Source organism: Gallus gallus, chromosome 7, assembly GCF_016699485.2.
Source record: "Gallus gallus isolate bGalGal1 chromosome 7, bGalGal1.mat.broiler.GRCg7b, whole genome shotgun sequence".
NCBI classification, from domain to species: Eukaryota; Metazoa; Chordata; class Aves; order Galliformes; family Phasianidae; genus Gallus; species Gallus gallus.
Genome location: NC_052538.1, coordinates 21234593 through 21256966, shown reverse-complemented (window position 1 = coordinate 21256966; position 22374 = coordinate 21234593). Strand labels below are relative to the sequence as shown.

Genomic DNA, 22374 nt, shown 5'->3' with positions numbered 1-22374 from the left:
CGCAGAGTCATGCAGAACTCTCTGGATTAGCGCTCTTTATCTACTTGGAATGACTTTGAAGCAATTCTCATGGGCCTTGCGCATACAGTGAAACTTCAGAAATTTAGCTCATAAATATTTTGAAATATTTCCATCAAGTCAGAGCAATTGAGCACAAATACAGCCTCATACTATGAACAAAGCAAAGTAGTTTGCCAAGGCTATCGTGAAAAATGTGAACCATGGTACCCACGTCCAAGCCAAGCTCTTAGCCTCCCTCAATTACGAGACAATATAACTCAGCTTAGACATTAACAAAATTACATTTAAAGGCAGAGATCCATATTTTCAGCAGAGGATTACTAAGCAAGTAAATAAAGGCAGATAATAATTACCACCTACTGTAGCTAGTGCTACAGTAAACATGAGCTGAATTTGTTGTGTGCCTGTCTTCTGACTGACACAGACTCAGATAAACAGATTCTTATTAGCACATTTGTCCAACATTCTTTACTTCTCTGAGTAAGCAGGTGCTTTTCCCACCAACAATTGTGACCACAGCTCTGCACAGACCATAGAACACATATGCAATACAAGAAAAAAATGAGTGTTTCACTTGTGGCAAGCTTTTGGCTAGATTTGAGCATGTATCTTGTATCTTTCTCAAACTAAACACATCATTTCATGAAAAACAATGTATTTTTAAATTATTTATTCTTGATTCTGACTACTTAGAAGGCTGCAACTGAAAATGCAACTGTACCAAGCTGCATTTTTCAGTTTATTACCATGACTTTGTTCAAACCTCTTTATTGATATCACAAGTGTACTTCATTAGGAGCACTGAATCAGTAGCGTCAATTATCTTTCTGAGTAAGACTGATGGATCTAGTATCAACATTGATAGCACAGATTGCTGGGCTACAAAGCATGTTAGCAATTCTCTCAGGTTTTTGTTTATTTCATTTTGATTATTTTATGTATGCCCTAAATAGATATTTTTCTGAAATGTATTGTTTTATAGAAAAATTGTTTTAAAGAGTGCTTTTACTGCACTGTGTTAATCTCCACTGGAAATTTTCAATAATTTGGCAAATCTTTGTGTTCTTTCAGCATGAAGTGGAAACTTCGAAGTTTAGTCACAGGAAATTTCATCATTGATTGAGACCTGCAGTTTTATGCTCAAAGCAGAAGCAAAGCATTTTGAAGAGCACAGTCCTCTTTACAAATAAGAGTCAGAATCCAAACAGCATGCTCAGCTCTGGTTTATAGAGAAAACTACAGTCATTACCAAAAGTAGCAGTAAAGTTGTGAAAGAAAAAATACTTTAAAGCACTATTTTATTGAAAGAAATTTAACTTCTCCCCCACAAACTTATTGCACGCTTCTCATGACTGCCTTGGGATACTGCGCTGAAGGTAAAGCTAAAAAATACATTAGTACAAATCAGACATGCCATATAAGTCCCATCTCCTACGGTTGTTGCCCACTTACTTCATAGACCCTGATCACTGAAAAAATGATCTGAACACAGTTTTGGAATATACCTGGTGCCTGGGGAGATAACAACCAAGCACGACAGGAAAACAGCACTGAATAAGCTTTTTGAGCCTTTTTCAAGCCGTATATTGGTTTACCACTTCTGCGTAAAAGTCAATCCCATAATATCACCCAGCTCAGGATCTGACTCATACACTAGCAGTAAAGTTACTACAGAATCAAGTAGAGGGGCTAAGATTTTGTTGACATTTGTTAAATGAGGCCAATCATGCAGTATCAAATTAAGCCCCGAGCACGGCATACTCCAGGGATGAGTTTAGTCTCAAACTTCTTGAAATTACAAAACTAATAAGAATCTGTCATTTCTGCCATTAATGATGTGAAGAAAATATTTTTTCTTCGTAACTTGCAAATTCAGCCTTTAAGCGCATATATATTTATACCATTCCTCCCCCTAAGGAGGTTGCATTAAGGCAGGAAAGTCACGGCTTTTTAAAACCTCTCTTAAAACGATTCCCTAGCAAAACATACAAAACAGGCACATCTTAAGGGCACTGTCACTGCCTCTCCTTGATCACAGCCTTGAGCACGCCATCTACATGTTACACTGCCTCACTTAGTCTCTTCCAAAAGTATGAGTAGCATGTTACTGCAAATCATCTCCAAATTAAACATAATCAGCAGATCCCAAGCACGAATCATATTTCAAAGAAATAAAATGTCGCTCATTTGAAATCAAAAGCAAAACTCACGTTGACTTCAGGGAAGCCAGTCCTCACAATGAAGATACTGTGAAGTGTTTCTGCACTGAGTATATCTTCATCATCATCAGAGTGATTTACAAAATTACAGTGGTGGTGCACTTGAACACATGATACATTCACACACATCCTTCCTCACTCCGCCAAATAATGCCATGCTTCCAGTGTGGAGTATCTGGGCTCAATCTTTAAATTATTGCTATTAACAACTTATCTGGTTACATCTTGCTTCTAATGTGTATTTACCCATCAGACTAATCTGACATTACATCTCAAGAAAGGCCGTGGTACAGAATAATTCAAGGCAAAACTGGAGTATTTCAAGGCAAGGAGGACAAATGCATGCAGAGCAACGCACGAACTTTGCCCGATCCATTTCTAGTAAGGATTCAATTTCTGAAAATACAAGAATTATCTTTCTGAAGAACATATTTCTAGTTCACAGCAAGCTACCCAAACTAAACTTCAAAAGTTAAAAGGAGCTGTAACTGGGACAAGGACAGATTTCCACTCAAACGAAGGTAGCGGGAATGATTACATAAACCAGCCACTGAGATCAGCCACAAAAAGCCAGTGGCCTCTCAGATGGACAGACACAAGCACTTCCAGTTCTGGAATGGATGTTTGGGAAATGACAAAATGCTGTACATGGGGAACACTCTTCCCTTCTCCATTTTTTACATCCCCTGAGATTATTTAATGGAGCTGCTGGGATCACTTCCAGCACTTTCAAGTATTTCTTAAAACTGGTATGGTTTACATTTCTTTCCCTTCCACAGCGTGGTGCACTTTCAGAAGGAGTTCTTTGGGTAGTTACACCTATGGGACACAATAAAACCTTTGCCTTGCAGGAATAGGAAAGAACACGTTCAAGAAGCTAATGAGGCTAATGCGATAATGTATCTGTGTGGAGACAAAAAAGGTCTGCCTGCAGCAAACCTGTGCTTCCCCTCACCCCACTCCTCAATGGATTTCCAAGCCCTGCTGAGAACCAGAGAGACTCAGAATTATGGACAATAAACCTCACAAGTGTGTATATTATTTCTATCAGACCTTATAAACACATTCAGTCATTCTCTGTGTTCCTATAAACCCAACTTGTCTTTCATTGTGTACAGATTTTGCAGTCATAGTGCACACAATAAATATAAACAAAACTGATTAGAACTGCTAATCATCTATGCTGGTTAAAATCAGCTCAGAAGCCAGTGACTTTTTAGAGGGCAGCAGACCTGTGCTGGGCATGGAAAGCTGAGGAGGGGCAATCATCAGCAGCAAACCATCTGGGTGTTCTGCAGCTTCTGCTCTAGAACCAGCAGCTCCTCCATCTGCCTGTTAACCCTGTGCCCTGGACACTGAACTGCAGATTACCCACAGCCTCCTAATAAGAAAGTTTCCTGTCTGCATTGTAGCATTATTACAGCAAGGCCCTTTAATCTGGTGTCCCACTTACTCTGCCATCAACAGGTTTGCATGAAAACTCAATGTTCCCATTTTAAAGTTTGCTGTCAACAGCCTGAAAATACATTTTTGACACAGTAGGCTCTGCCTGCTCACCTCCTGTTTGCATCCATCCACAGAACTGCCTACAAAACTACACACAGCTCCGGAAATATTAGTTCTTCTCCTGACTGCCAGGGAACTCATTTTGCAGCCGCCAAATGACGCAGTTGGAAGGACAACATAAGGAAATTCAGCAAAATTCGCAAGATCTGTGAATTGAGTTGTTGTAATCTAATACCAAGTGAAAGAGATAGAAAACAATCATTCTCTAATATCTATTGCTATAAAATGCCTGCACTTCAAATAAATCAAGCTCTCCATAGGAAACATTGCCTTTTTCTACAAACACTTTCTTACACTAAGCAAATCTGCTTCATGATGCAGAAGTCTATCACTAGAATTAGACAGTTAGATTGTCACATTATTCTCCAAGGAAAAAAAAACAGCAATACAGGCAGCTAGCACAAAGTCTTTGTAAATCAGCGTGCACTGTGTCCCTAAACTCCTTTAGATAAGTAGGTAAAGGAAAAAAAAGCAGAAATTCCCATGTTTCTTACTTGACCAAAACAAACAAGGTATGGCCTAGTGATGCCCATTTATATTTGTTTATCTGCACTCCAGCTGCCTTGCTATTCTTACAACACTGCCTAGCATGCCTACCGGTCAGAATGGCATTTAAGGTTTAGTAAAACATATTTTATTTAGCATCATTTTCTAAAATGTTGGCATCCATTGGAGTTAGGAAATATTTTTGATGCTCTCTGACATGCCAAGCAATGTTACAATACAGGAACTGTCCTAAAACATATACTTATTAGAAGATGAAAAAATATATATATTAATAAATATTAATTGAATTAAATAGAGTAAAAATGGTGTCAGCCCAGAAAATGCAAGAGGTTATAAAACCTTTAACTTGAAACCATTTCAAACTTTCTATTTTCATTGCCATGATGATTTTTCATATTAAAAGCCTTACACCTTCTTCCAATGTTTATTTTGTTAATTTTATTTAAGTCCATGGTTTCCCTCATCTCTTTCAATGCTGAACTCCCCACAATTAAGGGGAAGAAGGTGCTGAATCATGGCAACTGTTTGTATTTCCTCCCAGAATACGTGACTGAAACTGCTTCAGTGCTTCATGGATAAGATTGTGAGGATCATAGCAGACAAACACAACATCTATTTTTAAAATGTATAACACATTTTGTAGCAATTAAAACAGTTGACCATACTACATTTTACCCTAAGAACCATTAGCAGTGCATGCAACATCTAATGAGTATTTCTGAGCTCTCAATGGAGAAATATATATATTTATTCTCTCCAATTCTCTCCAACATTCTCTCTAATATATATATATATATATATATATATATATATATATCCATCTTCCAGTAATTCCTATCATCTCCTAATTATCAATTTGTGGTTTATTAGTAATTTTCAATCATCACTTCAGGAAGGACAAGATGGGAAGCAAAACTTCCAGCCTCAGTATCAGTTCCTTCCCCCTATGTGACCATGTACCATCCATGGCCCACTGCACAGACAGCAAAGGCTATTCAGTTCTATTCTAATGCAGGTTTGACAAGAACCAAAGCTTTCTCCAGAATTACTGAAATATTTAGCATACTGGGCAGTGGTTCTTTTTAGAATCCAAAGAATATACCGACTGGAAAAAATGAATCAAATTATTTTTTCAGAGGGGACCCATAATGAGGAGATTTCTTCCATTACTGAATTCTGCATGCTCGAACGTCAAAACTGAGGGGTACCGGCCCTCCTGCCCCCAGCAAGGGACCACCTGCTCTCCTTTATTTCTTTTTTTTTTAAACCAAGATGTCTCAAAGGAGGGAACTTTAGATCCCAGATATTTGATTTCACGTGTGTAGGTCAAACGGCTGTGCGCTCTCCCTGCTGAAACAAAGTAACGTGATTTCATTTCGCTATCGTTTCATAGCGAAGACTGCAAGATGTTTTGAAGATGTCAATGACTGTAACGCAAATCAATATCAAATTATCTGTACAGGAAACGTTTTCAGAAGATGGTCCATCAAGCTTTCTCATAGGATCATGGATTTCTAGGATCATACCCTAGTAACTACAGTAAGCTATTAGAGCTCTCCTCCCTCTTCAATTATTTACAGATCAGGAAAGCCAAGTGACATTGCTTTATGTATATTCAATGGTAGGGACTCGGTTCCGAACTTACTAACGCCACATAAAATTACAGAAGTAAACGCTTCTGAACAAAGACATTTTCTCATTTGAGAATGCAGATATAGGCGTGCATCGGAGAGCTGAGTGATGCAAGGGGCTACCTGCCACGCATTGTACTTTCCTCAAAATAATGCATGGAAACATCCGTATCTAAAGAGTCCTGAAGCGACCGCTCTGCGGCATAATCTGTAAATGGTGACATGCTCTCCTATTTAGCCCGGTGTCAATTACACATGGAAGAGATAATTACTCGCTTCAAATCACCTAAAGACCTTCATCGTATTTCTGTCAATTTCTGTATATATGAAAGCACATTTCAAAGCCTCCTCACTGCTGACTTGTAAAATGTCTCATGACTGTCAGACCAAATTTATTTTTCGGCCAAGCACTATAAATTACGTCTCACAACACAGTATCACAGGGCACAATAAACAGAAGAGCCTATCGTATGTGCAGATGAAGAGAATTCTTGTCCTCTCACTGCCATACAGGCCGGGCACTTCCATGGAGGAAAAAAAGGAAGAAGAAAAAAAAAGAAAGAAAAAAGAAAAAAAGAAGGAAAAAAGAAAACCACAGCACAGTTATAACCTCTAACAAAAAGTTCACACATTGAAGCCTCATCTGGGTCCGTTTTGATTTGTGAGGAGTGACACTGGTGGTTGGAGAGGCTTATGCTAAATGTTCCAGACAGCTGATGCAACCATCTCTGCATCTGCCAGTTTGCAGCGTGATGCTTCTAGAGCAGCGTAAGGGCTGGCTGCCCTCACAGCCTCAGAGAAGAGAGGGGAAAAAATGATATGAAAGACAAAAAGCTGGGGATCCACCACGGCTAGAACTGCTAAAATCCATTTTCTGGCGCACGACAGCTACCCGCGGACAGCAGGAACCGTCGGCAGCCGGCTCCTAAACGCCTTTTCAAGCCAGTTTGGAAACTGCGAGGCGGCTGCTCACAAAGGTCCAACTCCTCAGACAATGCGGACCCGCCGGCGCTCGGCCAGGCGGCGGTGTCCCCATCGAGGCGGAATGACGGCCGCCACCGGCACACCGCGGCAGTGCCCCGCCGCCCCCCGCACGGCAGCGCGCCCCTTCCCCGGCCCAAAGCGCGGCGAACAGCAGCGGCTCGGGGCCGCCGCCCGAACTCCGAGTCGTTCCCCGCGCAAAGCGAGACGACGGCGGCGGCGGGGCCCGCGGAGCTCAGCTTCGCCGAGGGCGTGCGGGGGAAGGGAGCGCCGGGAGGATGAGGAGGGTCCGGTGGGGCGGCGGGCCGGCGGCGAGGAGCCGGCAGGAAGGGGCCGCCGGCTCTTTCCTGTCTCCGACCCCCGGACGATCCCTCCCGCCCCCCCCCGCGCAGCGTCCGCGCCCCGTACCCCGTCCGGCCGCAGCCCCGCCGCGTCGTGCCCTACCTTCGCCTGCAGATACTGGGGGTAGTAGTAGGTGGTGTACTGGGGGTACATCTGCTGTTTCCACACTTTGCCCATGAAGCTGGAAATGTAGCCTGCAGTGCAGGGTTGGGGGGGCACTTTAGGGGGCTCCGGCCGCCTCTCCGTCTCTCCTCCTCGCTGGCGGCGGCTGCTGCTCCTCGGCCGAGCGCGGACCTTCCTCCTCCTCCCCGAAGCCACAGCGGAGCGGGCAGCGGGGGCAGGCGCTCTCTCTCCCTCTCTCTTTTCCCCTGCGAGTTGCTGCCAAGTCCCCGCCCGGCCGGGCCGAGCAGCGGCGGGCCGGCTGCGGAGCGGGGAGCGCTCGGGGCGGCGGCGGCGGTACCAGGCGGCGGGGCCGGGCTGGCGGCGAGCGGGAGGCGGGCGAGAGGGAGGGGGAGAGGGGCGGTGCTTAGTCCCGCTCCGCGCCCGCCGGGTGAGCCCCGGGCCCGGCCGGCGGCGGGGCAGCCCCGGGGACAGCGCGGGGCCGGGCTGCGGGGAGGGGAGCGGAGCGGGGGCTCAGAGCTTCGGCTGCGGGAGGGCCGCGGTGGTCGCGCCCGCAGCCGACGCAGCTCTGACCTAATTAACCGGGTTGGGCTTTGTTACCGCCTTTGTGCGGCTCGAAGCGGAGCGGTGATGCGGGGCGCGGGTTTTCGGGAAGGTTGGGGACCGTTTCGGAGAACTACGTTCGGCTGCCGGCGAAGGGTCTGTCGGGCTGTTAGGAGCAGAAGAAACTGCGGCGCTAAAACCAGAACGGCAGCCACAAAACCGGACCAAAGTGTCCTTCTGGTCCTTAGTGCATCCTTGCATTTGTACTTGTGCCAGCTGTGCCGGTGCGCCTCAGCCTCGAACAGGAAGAGTTCCTCTTGCAGGCAATGCCAGGCACAGTTGGCATTTTCTCTCTGAAGGAGAATTTCCCAAACATCAGAAGCGGGGACCAGCAACACCCCCTAATCTGCCGGTATTTAAAATAAAAACACTTAATCCAGCAGGTTTAGTTCTGACAACCTTGCCTTTTCTACCCAAAGATAAACTGATCTGCAGAATATTAAGCAGATGCCACTTCTTTGTCACGTTAATCACTCGGGTTTGTCTTACTGCACCACTTATTAATAACATATATGCAAGGTCCGTCGCAACTGCTGGGTGTACGAGTGTTAACCAAGCTGAATGTGCCAGCAGCAGAAAGAAAGATTTAAAAACTTAAGGATTTGCAGACATACCAGTACAACAGCAAAGGCTATTTCTGCAGCCATGAATCCCTGGAGGAACTGAGCAATGGAAGGGAAGTGCAGCAACTCATCTGAAGCCCAGCTCAGCTGAGGACAATTATGCAGATGACATTACAGCTCACCTGGCTAGCTGTTAAGATGTCTTTACAGTGTTTACCAGAGAAGAAAATTGTATATCCTTTATGGGCCACACAAATTAAAAGACTGCTTGCATCTTTATGAGATGGCTTTTTTTTTCCAGGAAAGCTGTATGAGAGGATTTGGGTTTGTATTTTTGTTTGTTTGTTTGTTTTGTTTTGTTTTTTTGCCTGTTTGTTTTAGGTTTAGGCATGACTGGCATAGGCATCAACTATGAGAAGAAGGGTGAGTGCAAAAAAGGCCATGGATGTCAATAATTCAGTGCCCATCATGTGGAAGAAACAGAGGTTAAAGCTGGGAAAAGCTGAGCAAAAGAGAAATATCGTGTTGTTGAAAGGGTTAAGGAAGTGCGCCTGGAAAAGCCAAAATGGCCATGGCCAAAATCAGCTGCCTTCTGTTGGCTGTACTGGCGTTTACGCAGTGGAAAAAACATAGAAGCTGCAGTCCTATCTGAAGAATGCAAGGTAATGTGGCTCCAGGGTAGGGTATGGTCAGAGGACAGTAGAAGTGAAGTTTCACTACTTCGTGGGGAAATATGCTGCTGCAGCCCAGCTACGTGACGATATTGTTATAGATTGCTTCAGGAACGGCCAAGTTGTGGTCTGGAGTTCTTGGTTGAACTACAAAGAATGCAGTGCTGGCCTCTCAGCTGACAGGTTGTGGTGCTAGTACATTTTGTTTCTTTCTGAGAAAAACAGAACAAGCAAGAGGAAGAAATAAAGACCAAGAACTGGTGGATCGACCTGTGGAGATTTTCTTGAGGAAAAGGAAAGACTGAGGAAGAGATGTGAAAGAAAAATACACGTTGTACTATAGACAGCTGGAAGAGTGTTTTCCTAGAATCCAGCTTCATATAAACAAGTTGTCACCTGTAGTTGTCACAGGGTGTTGTGCCATCACAAATGGGGAGAGAAGCATCCAGAAGAAAAAATCTCTAGGAAATGAGGAGGGGGAAAAGGCAGCCCGTACCATTCCAGCACTTCGAATTGCAGCCGCCTCCAGCTTAGCTGTGTCGAGTTACTGAGGAGGGCTGCCAGGGAGAGGAGCAGCAATGCTCTGCCACAACAGCTCCTGGAAGTGATGAAAGAAGAAATCTGGCTGAGAGAGTATTTGATTACAACTGTAACAGCTAAAGCTGATCTCCAGGCTCCTTCCCTGTCGCTCCCTGCAGGGACTTAGAATTTTCCCAAACAGAGCCTTTTGCTCTAAAGCTTAATCTCATCTCCAAACACGATCTGTTAATGTAAGTGTGAGGCCAGTTTGGTTCCATCTTATTTCAACCAGCATATTTTCTTATCACCTATCTATGGCCGTTGGAATATCTAGTCTGCATTCTTTAGCAAAGCTGATATCAAAGCAGTTAAAAATGGATAGTTTAATATTTCTCACAGTTAATTTAAAATGTAAGCCTGCAACTTAATTATTGCAAACTTTTACAGTGCAGTGATCCCATTGACAGCTAATGAGAATTTGCAAACGATGCTCAGTTTTTATTAAAATGAGATTGGAAAACATAATTATTTCATTGAAATAGTTTACATGAGACTCCATTGCAGTTATTTTATTTCATTTTTAATACGGTATCAAAAATATTTACTGCATTAAGAAGGGATAAGTAAAGAATTCTTAGGTGAACAACCTTAATTTAGCCTCACAGAGAACATTCTCTGCCTGTTCCTTTATGATGTATTGTCTATTCAGTCAACTTAGAAACACGAGCGCAGGCTGTGCGATACAGATGGGATGGCATTGCAGTGGGGACTTTAAAACAAATGACAAATTTTTAACTCTTTGTTCTCTCAATGTTGTTTGCCTTTAGCTGCTTATTCTACTTTCCTAGCCTTTAAATAAAAACTGCTTATGCTGTCTGCCAGTACTAACTCTTGTCTTCATAATCAAATATTCAAAAGGTTAAAAATGCTTCTGTCGTTTACACGCTGCACAGAGGGTAGGATTAAGAAGGAAGGTAAACACTGAATTGTGTACTGAGTGCTCGCTGGACACAAGGAGAGCAACCAAAAGATCATTTTGCTTTAAAAACTGCCTTCCTACAGAGCACACCAATGGAAGTGTGCTGTGGCTTTGTCAGCGTTAGGGAAAAGGGTAATCCATGGTTTCATCCATATCAGATTTCACTGGCTGTTAATGGAACATTAAATATTACTTTTTTCCCCCCTTACTATACTAACAGTCTTAGTGGTCTGGTTTGGACAGATTGAAATATGATGAAAACACAGCTGGGATGGTGCTGCATGGGCCAGAGAAGCTCTGTGTGAGCTGCTGTGTCAGAGGAGTTTAAGGGCAGCTTGGTTAAACTCAATCAACTGTTATCCACAGAGTAGGGATGTTGGGTAAGAAATCCCATTTAAGCTTCCCAGATTAGTTTAGACATTAGGAGTTCTACCCTAAGGCAGAAAAAGTCAAATGCAATGCAGAATAGAAGTGAAGTGTATTTAATCCTTCTCACTCCAGGAACTAAGTGAACTGCTGTACTATGAACCAATTTGGGTCTTTGCACTAGTTTAGGCTGAAAGAGACAGGCACGTTTCTGCCGAAATCATTTTTACTTTGACATAGTCAGGAGTATTTGAACAACCAATTTTTTTTCTGGTCAAGATACCAGCTAGAGTCTTGGGAGATCTTTGTCACCAGATCTCCTACAGAATGTGTGTGAGAGGGTGAGCAAGTCGCTCAATTACCCTGTGCCTTACTTCCCCAGTTTGCAAACTGTGTCAAACATTCACTTTCTTCTGTTCTTTGTCTGCTCGTATCACCAGGCTGTAAGCAATACAAGGCACAGAAATAATTTGCTAGGAATTTGCCTAGCATGATTCGCATAAGGGTGCTAAAATAAACAGAGGCAATGGCAGCGCATCACCTGGGGATGCAGAGAAGACAGGTACTGCATCCTAATCTGCACATACGTGCAACAACAAAAAGACAGTTTAGACCCACTAATGATGGATGAGGGCTCCAGGAATGCAGAAATATTTATGCCATCACCAGTAACATCCATGCTATTCCCCTCACCCCCAACACACTCTATTCCAATTACTTGCAAGACCTCCTTGTCATAATGCCACCCTCAGCCCCATAGTATGGCCCTGACTGCTTTGCAACACAAATGAAAGGGTCCTCAATCCGGGTCGCAGTAGGCCACACTCCTAAGCACAAAGGCTAAATAAACGGCCTTTGTCAATGGGCCACCAAGATGAAAAGCACTTGATTGTTTTCATCAATTAAACCAACCTTTCAGACTTAATGGCTATTAACCCTTTCAGCAAAGTCTTAAATATTTATTTCACTTGAGTGGCTCCAATTCTGTATTTTTCCAGTAGCCCCCCTGGTGTAGCAACATCACACCAAAACGCCACAGAATGCACCATGTTCCTGTCTTTGAGCTTCCAGCTGAGCCACACGCTGCCCTGTTTCAGCTGCTCCTGACAGCTGCAGCCAATTCCATTTGGTTTTGTGACATATACAAGGCTATACACTATTCTCAGGTCTTCCAACGTAAGTGTTTAACTGGCACTAACACATCAGTATTAGCATACTTCTGTATTCAGGCTTCCCCTCCTATGAAGCTCCAGGCTTCACAGTGCTCCAGGCAGTGCTCCCATTACTAGCAATGGATGTCAACAGAACAGAAGACGCAGCTGGGCTGCTCACAAAATCAGGTCTGTGTTTGCAGCTAAACGTACCAGTTTAGTTTCATTGATTGCCACTTATAACCTTTTCTTCTTGTTTATATAGGCCTGAGAGAATCAGTCATCTTACAAGCACTACATATTCTGAGCATTTCCTACATGCTGGTTTATTTCATCCTAAGATGTCTAGCTAATAAAGATGATTGCATTATACCAGCAATAGTTTTCTTTCAGCTTTCTTCATAAAACCTGTAAGTCACCTTTGATCGGTTCAGTTTCAAACAGCCATTTAATACATGGAGTTTTTATTTAAATCTCCTACCCAATGATGGCAAAAATTTGCCGTCTTGCAGGCAAATGTTCGTCCTAGGTGAAGCTAGGTAAGAATCCAACTTCTATTCACCCATTATTTATGAGAAACTTCCATTCTGTGTCATTCCTAACTACTCCAGAGTCTCTCTAGAAATTGTCTTCACTGTGCAGCAGAGGAGCAAGGAAGGGAATAACTGTGCCTCTCTCCAATCTTGACCAGCTATGGCTCTGTCACGATACCATTCCCTATCAGTTTTCTCAGTTTCATGGCACTGTTTGCAATTCTTTTGCACTCTGCACAAACAGTTGAGGAAGACACCAAGACTAGCTTGTTTTGGGTACAGCATGATAAGAACTTCTGTGGGTAACCCTTTACCAGCTTGACCAGCCAGCAGTAGCTGGTCTTGTTTAATTCAAACTATCCATTTTAAATATTTAAAACTTTTTTCTCCTGTTCAAGCAAAAACTGAAGTTCAGTAGACATAGAGGACATCATATTTCTACAGACATTAGGGTCACACTGCACTGTCTTGAGGCATCTCTTAAATTCTGAATAAAAGATACAGGATACATTCCTCAATGTTCTTATTTTTGGAATAAAATTATTCCCAACTATGAAATGCAAACCTTCCAATCCAAACACAGTTGTATTTTACTCAAGTTCTGAAACTCATGAAATACCTAATAACTATTTCTGATGTCTCTAACACCATCTAATGTCATCATAGCAACATCTCTAGTGTCCCACGCTCTACGCTTGGTCAAGGAGAGGAATGCACATGGAGACTGAGTGGTTTAATTCAGGTGCTGGTCACTTGGCCCAGGCAGACCTCAGCTTCCTGGCCTCTCATACACAGCACCAGCTTTTGCATTTTTTTGCAGCTTTTGATTTCCATCCAACTTTCAGGACCATCCTATTCATGCCCATCTCTGTTCCAACATCACCTCCAGTTTAAATTGCCTGAAGGCTTCAATAGCTACAGTAAGGTAAGAGATGAAGAAGGAGATGGTGATAAGACTGCATTTATTATTTCCATAATAAAGCTGTTTAAGCCAAAGAGCAGAGGCTCTTCAACCTGTTCAAATATCAACTTTGACATTGTTCATGTCTTATGTAATTTAATAAAACCAGAAAATAATGCATTTTAATTAATTAAAATCAATCCTCCACCATACAATGCAACACCCCTGAGCTATGTATCTCAACAGACATCCATCAGTGCAGGCGGCTGAGAATGGATAAGGAGAAGGCTGAGGTACTCAACAACTTTTTTGCCTCAGTCTTCACTGGTAACTGCTCCCCCAGTGGGTCTGAAGGTGAGAACTGGGGAAGCAAGATCCCTCCCCCTATAAGTGAAGATCCAGTTTGTGACCTCCCGAGGAAAATGAACATTCGTAAGTCTGATGGTCCCAATGAAATGCATCACAGTGCCCTGAAGGAATTGGCTAACACAGTTGCCAAGCCACACTCAGTGGCATTTGAAAAGTCATGGCAGTCAGTTGAAGTCCCCAGCAACTGGAAAAAAGGCAATGTTACAACCATTTATAAGAGGGAGGTGATAGAAGACAGCCAGCATACCTTCACCAAGAGCAAGTCCTGCCTAACCAACCTAGTGGCCTTCTGAGATGGAGTAACTACATCAGTGGTCTAGGGAAGAGACACTGATGGCTATCAGGATTTCAGTAAGGCCTTTGACATGGTTCCCCTCAACATTCTTTTCTTTAAATGGGAAAGTTATGGACTAGTTGAGTAGATTGTTCTATAGACAAGGAACTGGTTGTGAGATCATACACAGAGGATACTGGCCCAATGGCTGCATGGAGACTAGTGATAAGTGGTGTTCCTTAGGGGCCAGTGCTGGGATCAGTGCTCTTTAATATCTTCACTAATGACACTGACATTGGGATTGAGTCCACCCTCAGCTAGTGTGCGAATGACACCAAACTATATGATGTGGTCAACAGGCCTGAGCAGTGGGATGCCATTCAGAGAGACCTAGAAAGACTTGAGCAGTTGGCCCAGGAGAATCTTATGAGATTCTACAAAGCCAAGTGCAAGGTCTTGCACCTGGGTTGTGACAACCTCCACTATCAGTTCAAGGTGGGGATGAAAGGATTGAGACCTCACTTGTAGTACTGTGCCCACATGTGGAGTCCTCAGTGTAGGATAGACATGGAGCTGTTTGAGTACACCCAGAGGAGGGCCACAAAAAATGATCAGAGGGATGGAACACCTCCCCTATGAAAACAGTCTGAGAGAGCTGGGGCCACTCAGCCTGGAGAAGAGAAGGCTCCAGGGAGACCTGAGAGCAGTGTTTCAGTATCTAAAGGGGGGCTGTAAGAAAGGAGACAAACTCTTCTGTTGTAATAGGACAAGGGGAAATGGTTTCAAACTAAACTGGGGAGATTTCAATTGCATATAAGGGAGAAGTTTTTCACTATAAGGGTGGTGAGGCACTGGCAGAGGTTGCCCAGAGAGGTGGTGGATGCCTCATTCTTGGAGACACTCAAGATCAGGCTGGAGGGGCTCTGAGCACCTGATGGAGCTGTAGGTGTCCCTATTCATTGCAGGGGAGATGAACTAGATGACCTTTAAAAGTCCCTTCCAACTCAAATGATTCTATCATAATGATTGTATGATTCTGTGATGATGATTCTATTTTTTTTTATTTTCTTCACACAGAAAAGACATCTTTCCCACAAAAGGACCACAACACACTGCCATTTTGAATTAGCTCATGTATTTGAGCTTCATTCATACTTCATTATGTTTAGCTTTATCACAAACAATTTGTAAATGCTGAGCACTCAGATCTAGATACACTCATATTAAGGCTTACACTATTTCTTCAGAGCTATTATGAGTTGTGTCTCTGCTGCATAATTAATTTTTAAAAAATAGCATCTCATCACCCTTGAACTGCTGTAAAATGGAAGCTTCCTCCCCAGCTTTGAATCCATTTCTGTCTTCTCACGCTCCCATAGCTGAAATGCCAGATGCTCAGCAGAGTCGCGGTGGGTGATTCATTCTGGCTGCCGACCCTGCTGTGGAAGCCCCAGAATTCCCTGCTGGAATAGTTCTCAAGTGATGCAGCACTGACTAAGCTGAGTCGTGCAATTTCATTTCTTTTCCCTTGTGCAGCACAGACAGTACTGTTTGTGCTGAAGTGAAAAGGAGCTAGATATCCAGGGAGGCTATGGTGTGTTTCCTAAGGGTTTGAAAAGTTTTTTCTTGTTTCTGAAATTTCTGAAATGGTGATGGAAAAGTGTTGATCCAATTAGCTGAGATTCTTCTTTGTCCATTTTTTTTTTCTGTCTCAACATTGCGTACGTCAAGACACATGTCAGTGCAGGATAAACCTCTTGTTTAAAATGTAGTTTGAAATGTTTTGGCTGCATCTCTCTTGTTCTCTTCCCATGCTGTGATAATGTCACAGTAGTTTTTGGATTCATCTTGACACTTCTCTGAACTCAGTTTTTAAGGCCATTTCAAAACATGAACCTGAGACATGGAGGGACTACGTGAGTTCTATAAGGTTATATAAAGCATAGATTTTGTTGCAGATAGTATGAATGGGATGGGATGGGATGGGATGGGATGGGATGGGATGGGATGGGATGGGATGGGATGGGATAGGATAGGATAGGATAGGATAGGATAGGATAGGATAGGATAGGATAGGATAGGATAGGATAGGATAGGACTAACAAATAATTTTGGATATTCTGATTCCAAGGCTGACGCTCCAGTCTGGGACCATCTCAGGCCTTCAATCGTTTTGCTCTTCTTAACATAAATGGGAGAATACATAAGTAAAATTTTTAATTCTCACTTGTAGATGTAATAATTTTGTATTTTGATTGTTTCCAAGATGATCAGATTATCATTTTGTGGTGGTTCTTCTCTTCCTTAGGATTTCACACGCGTCAGAAACATTGTGACATTACAAAATATTTCAGATATTTGGACATAAGGTGTATATACTATAAGATGTTAGCATTCAAAATTCCAGATCTTGTGTTTCACAATGCTTTATAAACCAATGCATATTTATTTTACTGGAAAGTTACCCAAATAAAAATATTGCATTTCCAATTCTAGTCTCTGGGGCTTTAATCCACTGAGAAATGTAAGAATGTACTCACTGGTCGTGGGATAATATTCCTGTCAGATGCTAGCAATATTTATTGCATCATTTTATGAGTTTTGATTCCTTGTTGTATAAATTGATGCACTTTTGCCTCCATTTTCACTGCGAGAGGAGAAGAGGCATCAAACCACCAAAAATATGTTCCCAGGAGACCTGAAAACACTGTAAATAAACAAGCTGAAGCCTGAGCTGTAACCAACACATCTCTAGCAACGAGGAACGTTCATCATTTTTTTCTCAGGGAACTTACTGTCTAGCAAGTGTTTTCAAACCCCAGCGATCATCCTCAGGGTTTATAGCTCGGGATTTTCATATTTTTATAATGGCTTGTTTCATAACGCTGGAACTAATGCAAGGAACGCGCAACGTTTCCTCGGTTTTAGTTTATCGCAATTTATGGGTCGTTAACAACCTAAGACTCCTCAGCAGGACGTAAAGAACGCGCCGCGCACTGCCAGGGCTTGCCGGTGCGCCCGCAGAAGGACGCGCAGAGCCTGCTTGCGAGGGGCCGGGAGGGCGGCCCTCCGTGCGGCACCGGGGGACGCGCAGCCCCGCCTGCCGCCCTCCCGCAGGGTCCCGGTGCCGTGCGGGTCTCCGTGCCGCCCCGCGCCGTAACACCGCCACCTGCTGCGGTAGCACCGGCACGTGGCAGAGAGGAGAGGCCGTCTGGCTCTGGGAAACACGGGGAGCTGCCGCAAAAGGTGCAGCGGATGCTGCCGCGGAGCGCTGCCGCGGAGTGCTGCGAGATCCCGGCGGACGCATCCACGTGTCCCGCGGGCGGTACGCAGCCCCGTACAGGGACTCAGGGAGCTGCACGCTGCCCGGCTCGTTACCGACCCGCTGTGCAGCGTTTTCTAAAAGTCCGTCCAGATTTTGGCCTTCCCGCATATCATCATGACTGAGGTGATAATGATTAATGGGTTAAAACTCATTATTAATACAAGAGTAACTCTGCGTGCTAGTTAAAATTAAATATGTTCCTTTCCTTTTCTTGACTGCATTTAAGAAGAAAAATATGGCACGCCATGCTGAGAAGTAACTGGCATATTTGCTTCCTTTTCAGACCTTCTATCTGCCTATATTTTTCTTTCCTATTATTTGTTTTGATCTCTTGTCACAGAGCAGCATACGTTTCAGTGGTTTCTTTGATTTTCTGACAGGTTCTGGACGTATTTACCACCTTAAAATCAAGTTAGGGTTTCAGAACATCCACTACAAAGCAAAACTAAACTGTAAGAGCCAAAAAAAGTAAATAATAACTGTAATTAATCATATTTAGTAGTATATTTGCAGAAGTATTTAACAGAACTAACAAAAAATTGTCGTATCATTTGTAGTATGCAAGCTTATTTATAGTATGCAAGCATTCATAGTACGCAAAACAGGGATTTAAGTTTGTAGTACAATGCACAGATACTTGTTACCAACCAAAGCTCCTGCCAAATAAATAAATAAATAACCAATTTTAAGTATAGCTTCTAAATTCAGTGCATATTCTTTCTATTTCTGCTTTTTGGGTCCCCCTCCGCCTCCTCCCATACCCTCCAAAAACCACCTTTCTAACTAGAGAAATTCTTTCTAATTTTAGTATATTAATGGCAAGTAGAGGGCAAAGATATTTCTTGTCTTAGTTTCAGCTGGGATGGAATTGTTTTCTTCAGAGCATCTGGTATGATGCTATGTTTTGGTTCTGGGAGAAAAACAACACTGATAACACACCAATGTTTATAGCTGCCTGCAAAGCGGTGTTGTACAGAGCAAAGGCCATCCTCAGCAAAGGGCCCGAGGAGCTGGGAGGGAACAGAATGAGAATGGTTGACTTAAGTGGGCCAAAGAGATATTCTATACCGTATGACATTATGTGGAAGGAGTTTCGATGGGGGTGGGAGTTCAACTCATTCTCTTTCGCTGCTCAGAAGGCTAAGTGCACATTGGTTGGGGGGCAGAGAGCAATTCCTTGTGCACCACTTCTTATATACTTTCATATGTGTATATATATGTGTGTGTGTGTGTACATCATAATTATTATCCTTTTCCTTTTCTCTATCTTAGTAAGTAATTTTATCTCAACCCCAGAGTTCTACTTAGTTGTTTTTTCTAATTATCTCCCCCGTCCCACTGAGAAGTGGGGGAGTGAATGAGCAATTGTGTGGTGCTGAGCCACCTGCAGGGTTAAACCACAACATTCCTAAAAGAGCACAGCTCAATATAGAGTCTTGTCACAAGGTGCATTTGTGTACCGATTCAGCTGGGAGCATGTGAATGCATTTATGTAGGCACAGACATGGATGCCTGCAGCGCAGAGAACGGTCTGACCTGAGACTATGGGTTTAAAAAGCCTCCACACAGGGAGGGGTTTTTTCCTAAGAGAGGGTGGAGTTAAAATTACAAGGGATTGTAAATTCATGTGAAGAATACTGTTGTTCAACTTCACGTTGGAGCTTGGTCTCCCCACTTTATCAAAGGGATAGATCAGACGTGGCTTCACACAGTTCCCCACAGCCATTCACATAAGACCTCGACAGTCACCCATCTTCAATCTACCATGCAGCTGTGGCATGATTCAAATCCAGAAGCCATTATTTATGGCTCATTTTTTTCCTTAACTTTGCAAAGTCAGGAAACTAAGAAAATTGCTTAGGAAGGATCATATCTTCTCATGAGAGACATTTATTTCATTGCTTAAAAAGTAAGCATTACACGTCTTTTGACACTGGTAGGTTGTCTGAGCTTGGTTTGTGTTATTATGATCCAGTTCTCATGAATAGCTCTCTTCATGGGTGTGATAGTCACTTAATTATTTTTATTCCCACAGCTGCATATGTGCTTCTGCCCCTGCGCCCTTTTCTCTCTGCAGCCCCCACCCTTTTCCTCAATTCCACTAATATTTGGGTAATTTAAATCCTTGAGGAACTCGGTCACCTATGCTAAGGTTATTAGGTCCTAAATATATAGATCCCTGCCATGTAAAAAAAAAATGACTACAGCTCCACTTTTATCTCATACAGAAAATTTCCCTCATAAGAACACATATAAAAATTTTCTTTTTATTCATAGAGACAGATGATGTAATAAACGTGGGACTCTGTCCCTCTGGGAATGCATTGACTACCTTCCTTCAAGGGAACCTAGCCCACACAGGATGGAAGAAATCATTTTCTTTCCTTCCTGTCACTTTGCCCTTATATTCTCCTTCTATTTCCCTGTGTTGCTGTAATGTCTCCTCTGGGAAGAAAGCCATCAATTGTGCTCTCGGTTCTGGGGTTTGGTTTCTGAGAGTTACAGATGGAAGGTGGTGGTGGGGAAAAACTTACTGTAGGTTTCTCAGCTATGAAACCTCTCCTTCCCTTTTTACTTGAACATGCTCACAAGCACCCAAACACCTAAAAGGGTCTGGTTTTCTCTCAGATGGAGAGATGAAACACTAATCCATTTGGTTCACAAAAAGGTGTTACAGTATCTGCTATCAGATAGGTTATGTGATGAACTCACTGTCACATCTTGCCTCAGATTAACATCCAAAAGGAAAAAAACAAAAACAAAAACAAAACAAAACAAAACAAAAAACAACAACAAACAACCTCTGCTGTAAAATACTGGGTCTTCCTTCATTTTGTATACCACTTAACAGCATCAGACATATATCAGAGTTAAAGTCTTTCAAGTACCGCTGATAAAGGCTGGTACTCAGCACTTATGTTCATGTAATCATTTGCTGTGGAATTCCAAATTCTCCAAACCCATTTCTTCCCTAGAAGAAATAACTTGAGATTTTTTTCACTTTGTCCCTATAAAATACACACTCAAAGAAACTAAGGGTACATTGTTGTACATTGTGTATATGAACTACAGGAATAAGAGAAGGACAGAGGTGCTTTTCTTTCCAAGCCATCGTGCTAGACAGCTCTCTTCTACACTTGTGGAAAATTCTCAGCAGTGCCTGGTCCCAACTAGCTTGCCAGCAGTCAGATTATGGGGAATTAATGAACTCCATCCAAAACTAAGTGTAATTTTTGAGATGATTTTCCTATGAAATGAGTTTGGATACACTGAGCAAACAGTGCTAACAAGATTTTGGTTGCCCTTTTGAAAGAATAAGTAAGCATTTAAGTCTTCAAGGACAGCTAACAATTTAAAAGGACAAACTGGCAAAATTATAGGCATAATGCTAATGGTAGGCAGACATAAAAAAAATAGGTCAGTTAGCATGAGCATCCTGAAAATTCAGGAGTATTGCTGAACAGTTTTGGACTACGAATCTTGTGAAACTTTTGTTCTGTTTTTAGCATTTCCTGGATGTGGTAAGGCAGGAAATATTGCATAAACAGCCCTTATCGTGGTGTTTTGGTGCTTCCAGTTCCAGTGCCAGTAAAAACCAAAAGGTCCCAGGGAATCATAACTGAAAACACACAGAAAGTGTTGGTATTATGTGAATATAAAGAGACTAATGATTATTATTATTTTTTTAATTTAAACCAAAACTATCTTCAATTAGTACTCTTTCTCCTTAATTTCAATAGCGGTGTGTACCAAATTGTTAGAGTACAAATAAGTACTTGCTTAGTAAACATTTAGCAGAAATCCTTCAACAAATGTATGACCTTAGTGAAAGAAAAAAAAAAAAAAGAAAAAAAGAAAGAAAAAGGAAAAAAGAAAGAAAAGAAAGGAAAAAAAACAGAAAAGTACAATACATATATTAAGAAAAATAGATTGAGCATGATAGTGGTAAGAAGCTAATTGGTCTCCCAGCTAATTCATCATTATTTGTTATACGCTGTTGATGCTTTGTATGAGATGTTTTATTTCTATCTCCAAAAGGCTTACAATCTAAATTGATACAGGCACGGACCAGACAGAAAGCTAAAATGAAGGAAGATAAAATGACAAGACCAAGCTACATATATTCCATCCAGCATCTTTTTGAAATGAATGTGAATGTTTTCATCGTGTTTTCTTTGGAAAGAAAAATGAGTATCTCCATCTTATCACGAGGGATGTCCCTGGTTGGAGAGGTAAAATGCTGGCACTGTGGTGTGCTTTCTTTCAACAAAGGAAGATTCCCAGGGATCTTCCTAGGAGCAGGTAAAGGGGAATAGAATGAAAGGGCATTCATTCTCCATGGCGTTATCCTGACCAGCCCACTAGGAGTTTCCAGCATAATTTAATGATAACCTCTAAGAAGTTATTATAGTGATTTGTCTACCACAATAGGAACCTTTCTGAACAAGAGCAATGTCTCTATACTCTCAAGAATAAAGAGAAATTTCTGTTAAAACCTGAGGTACATTATTTTCTTTTTAGCTTGTAATAGCACTTCAATGATGAAGAACCTTACAGCTGCTTGGTACAGACCTCCCTTTGGAGTTACAGAGGGCCCTTTCAACAGCATGTGAGCATTCAGTGCTGAAAAGTAACTGACTTTGGCTTTGATTGAAAGCAAAATCCAGAGTAACTCAAAGGTAGTATGTCTGCATTGGAACATATAAGATAAATGACAGTAAATGACAGAGAGG

The 22374-nt window shown here is 42.5% G+C and overlaps 1 protein-coding gene across 4 annotated transcripts in view; it reads right to left on the bottom strand.

Moving 5' to 3' along the window:
• Nucleotides 1–22374, bottom strand: part of RBMS1 (RNA binding motif single stranded interacting protein 1) — a 344109-nt gene that overhangs the window by 132726 nt on the left and 189009 nt on the right. For 2 of the 4 annotated variants that reach the window (XM_015289627.4, XM_015289628.4), the window contains exon 1: nucleotides 7370–7719. The exons of 1 other annotated variant lie outside the window; for it this stretch is intronic. In XM_015289627.4, the coding sequence (XP_015145113.1) occupies nucleotides 7370–7444 (75 nt within the window). In that variant the 5' untranslated portion in view covers nucleotides 7445–7719. Of the gene's footprint in view, nucleotides 1–7369; nucleotides 7747–22374 lie in introns of those variants that run through there. One more of the 4 variants, NM_205024.2, reaches the window with a different exon arrangement.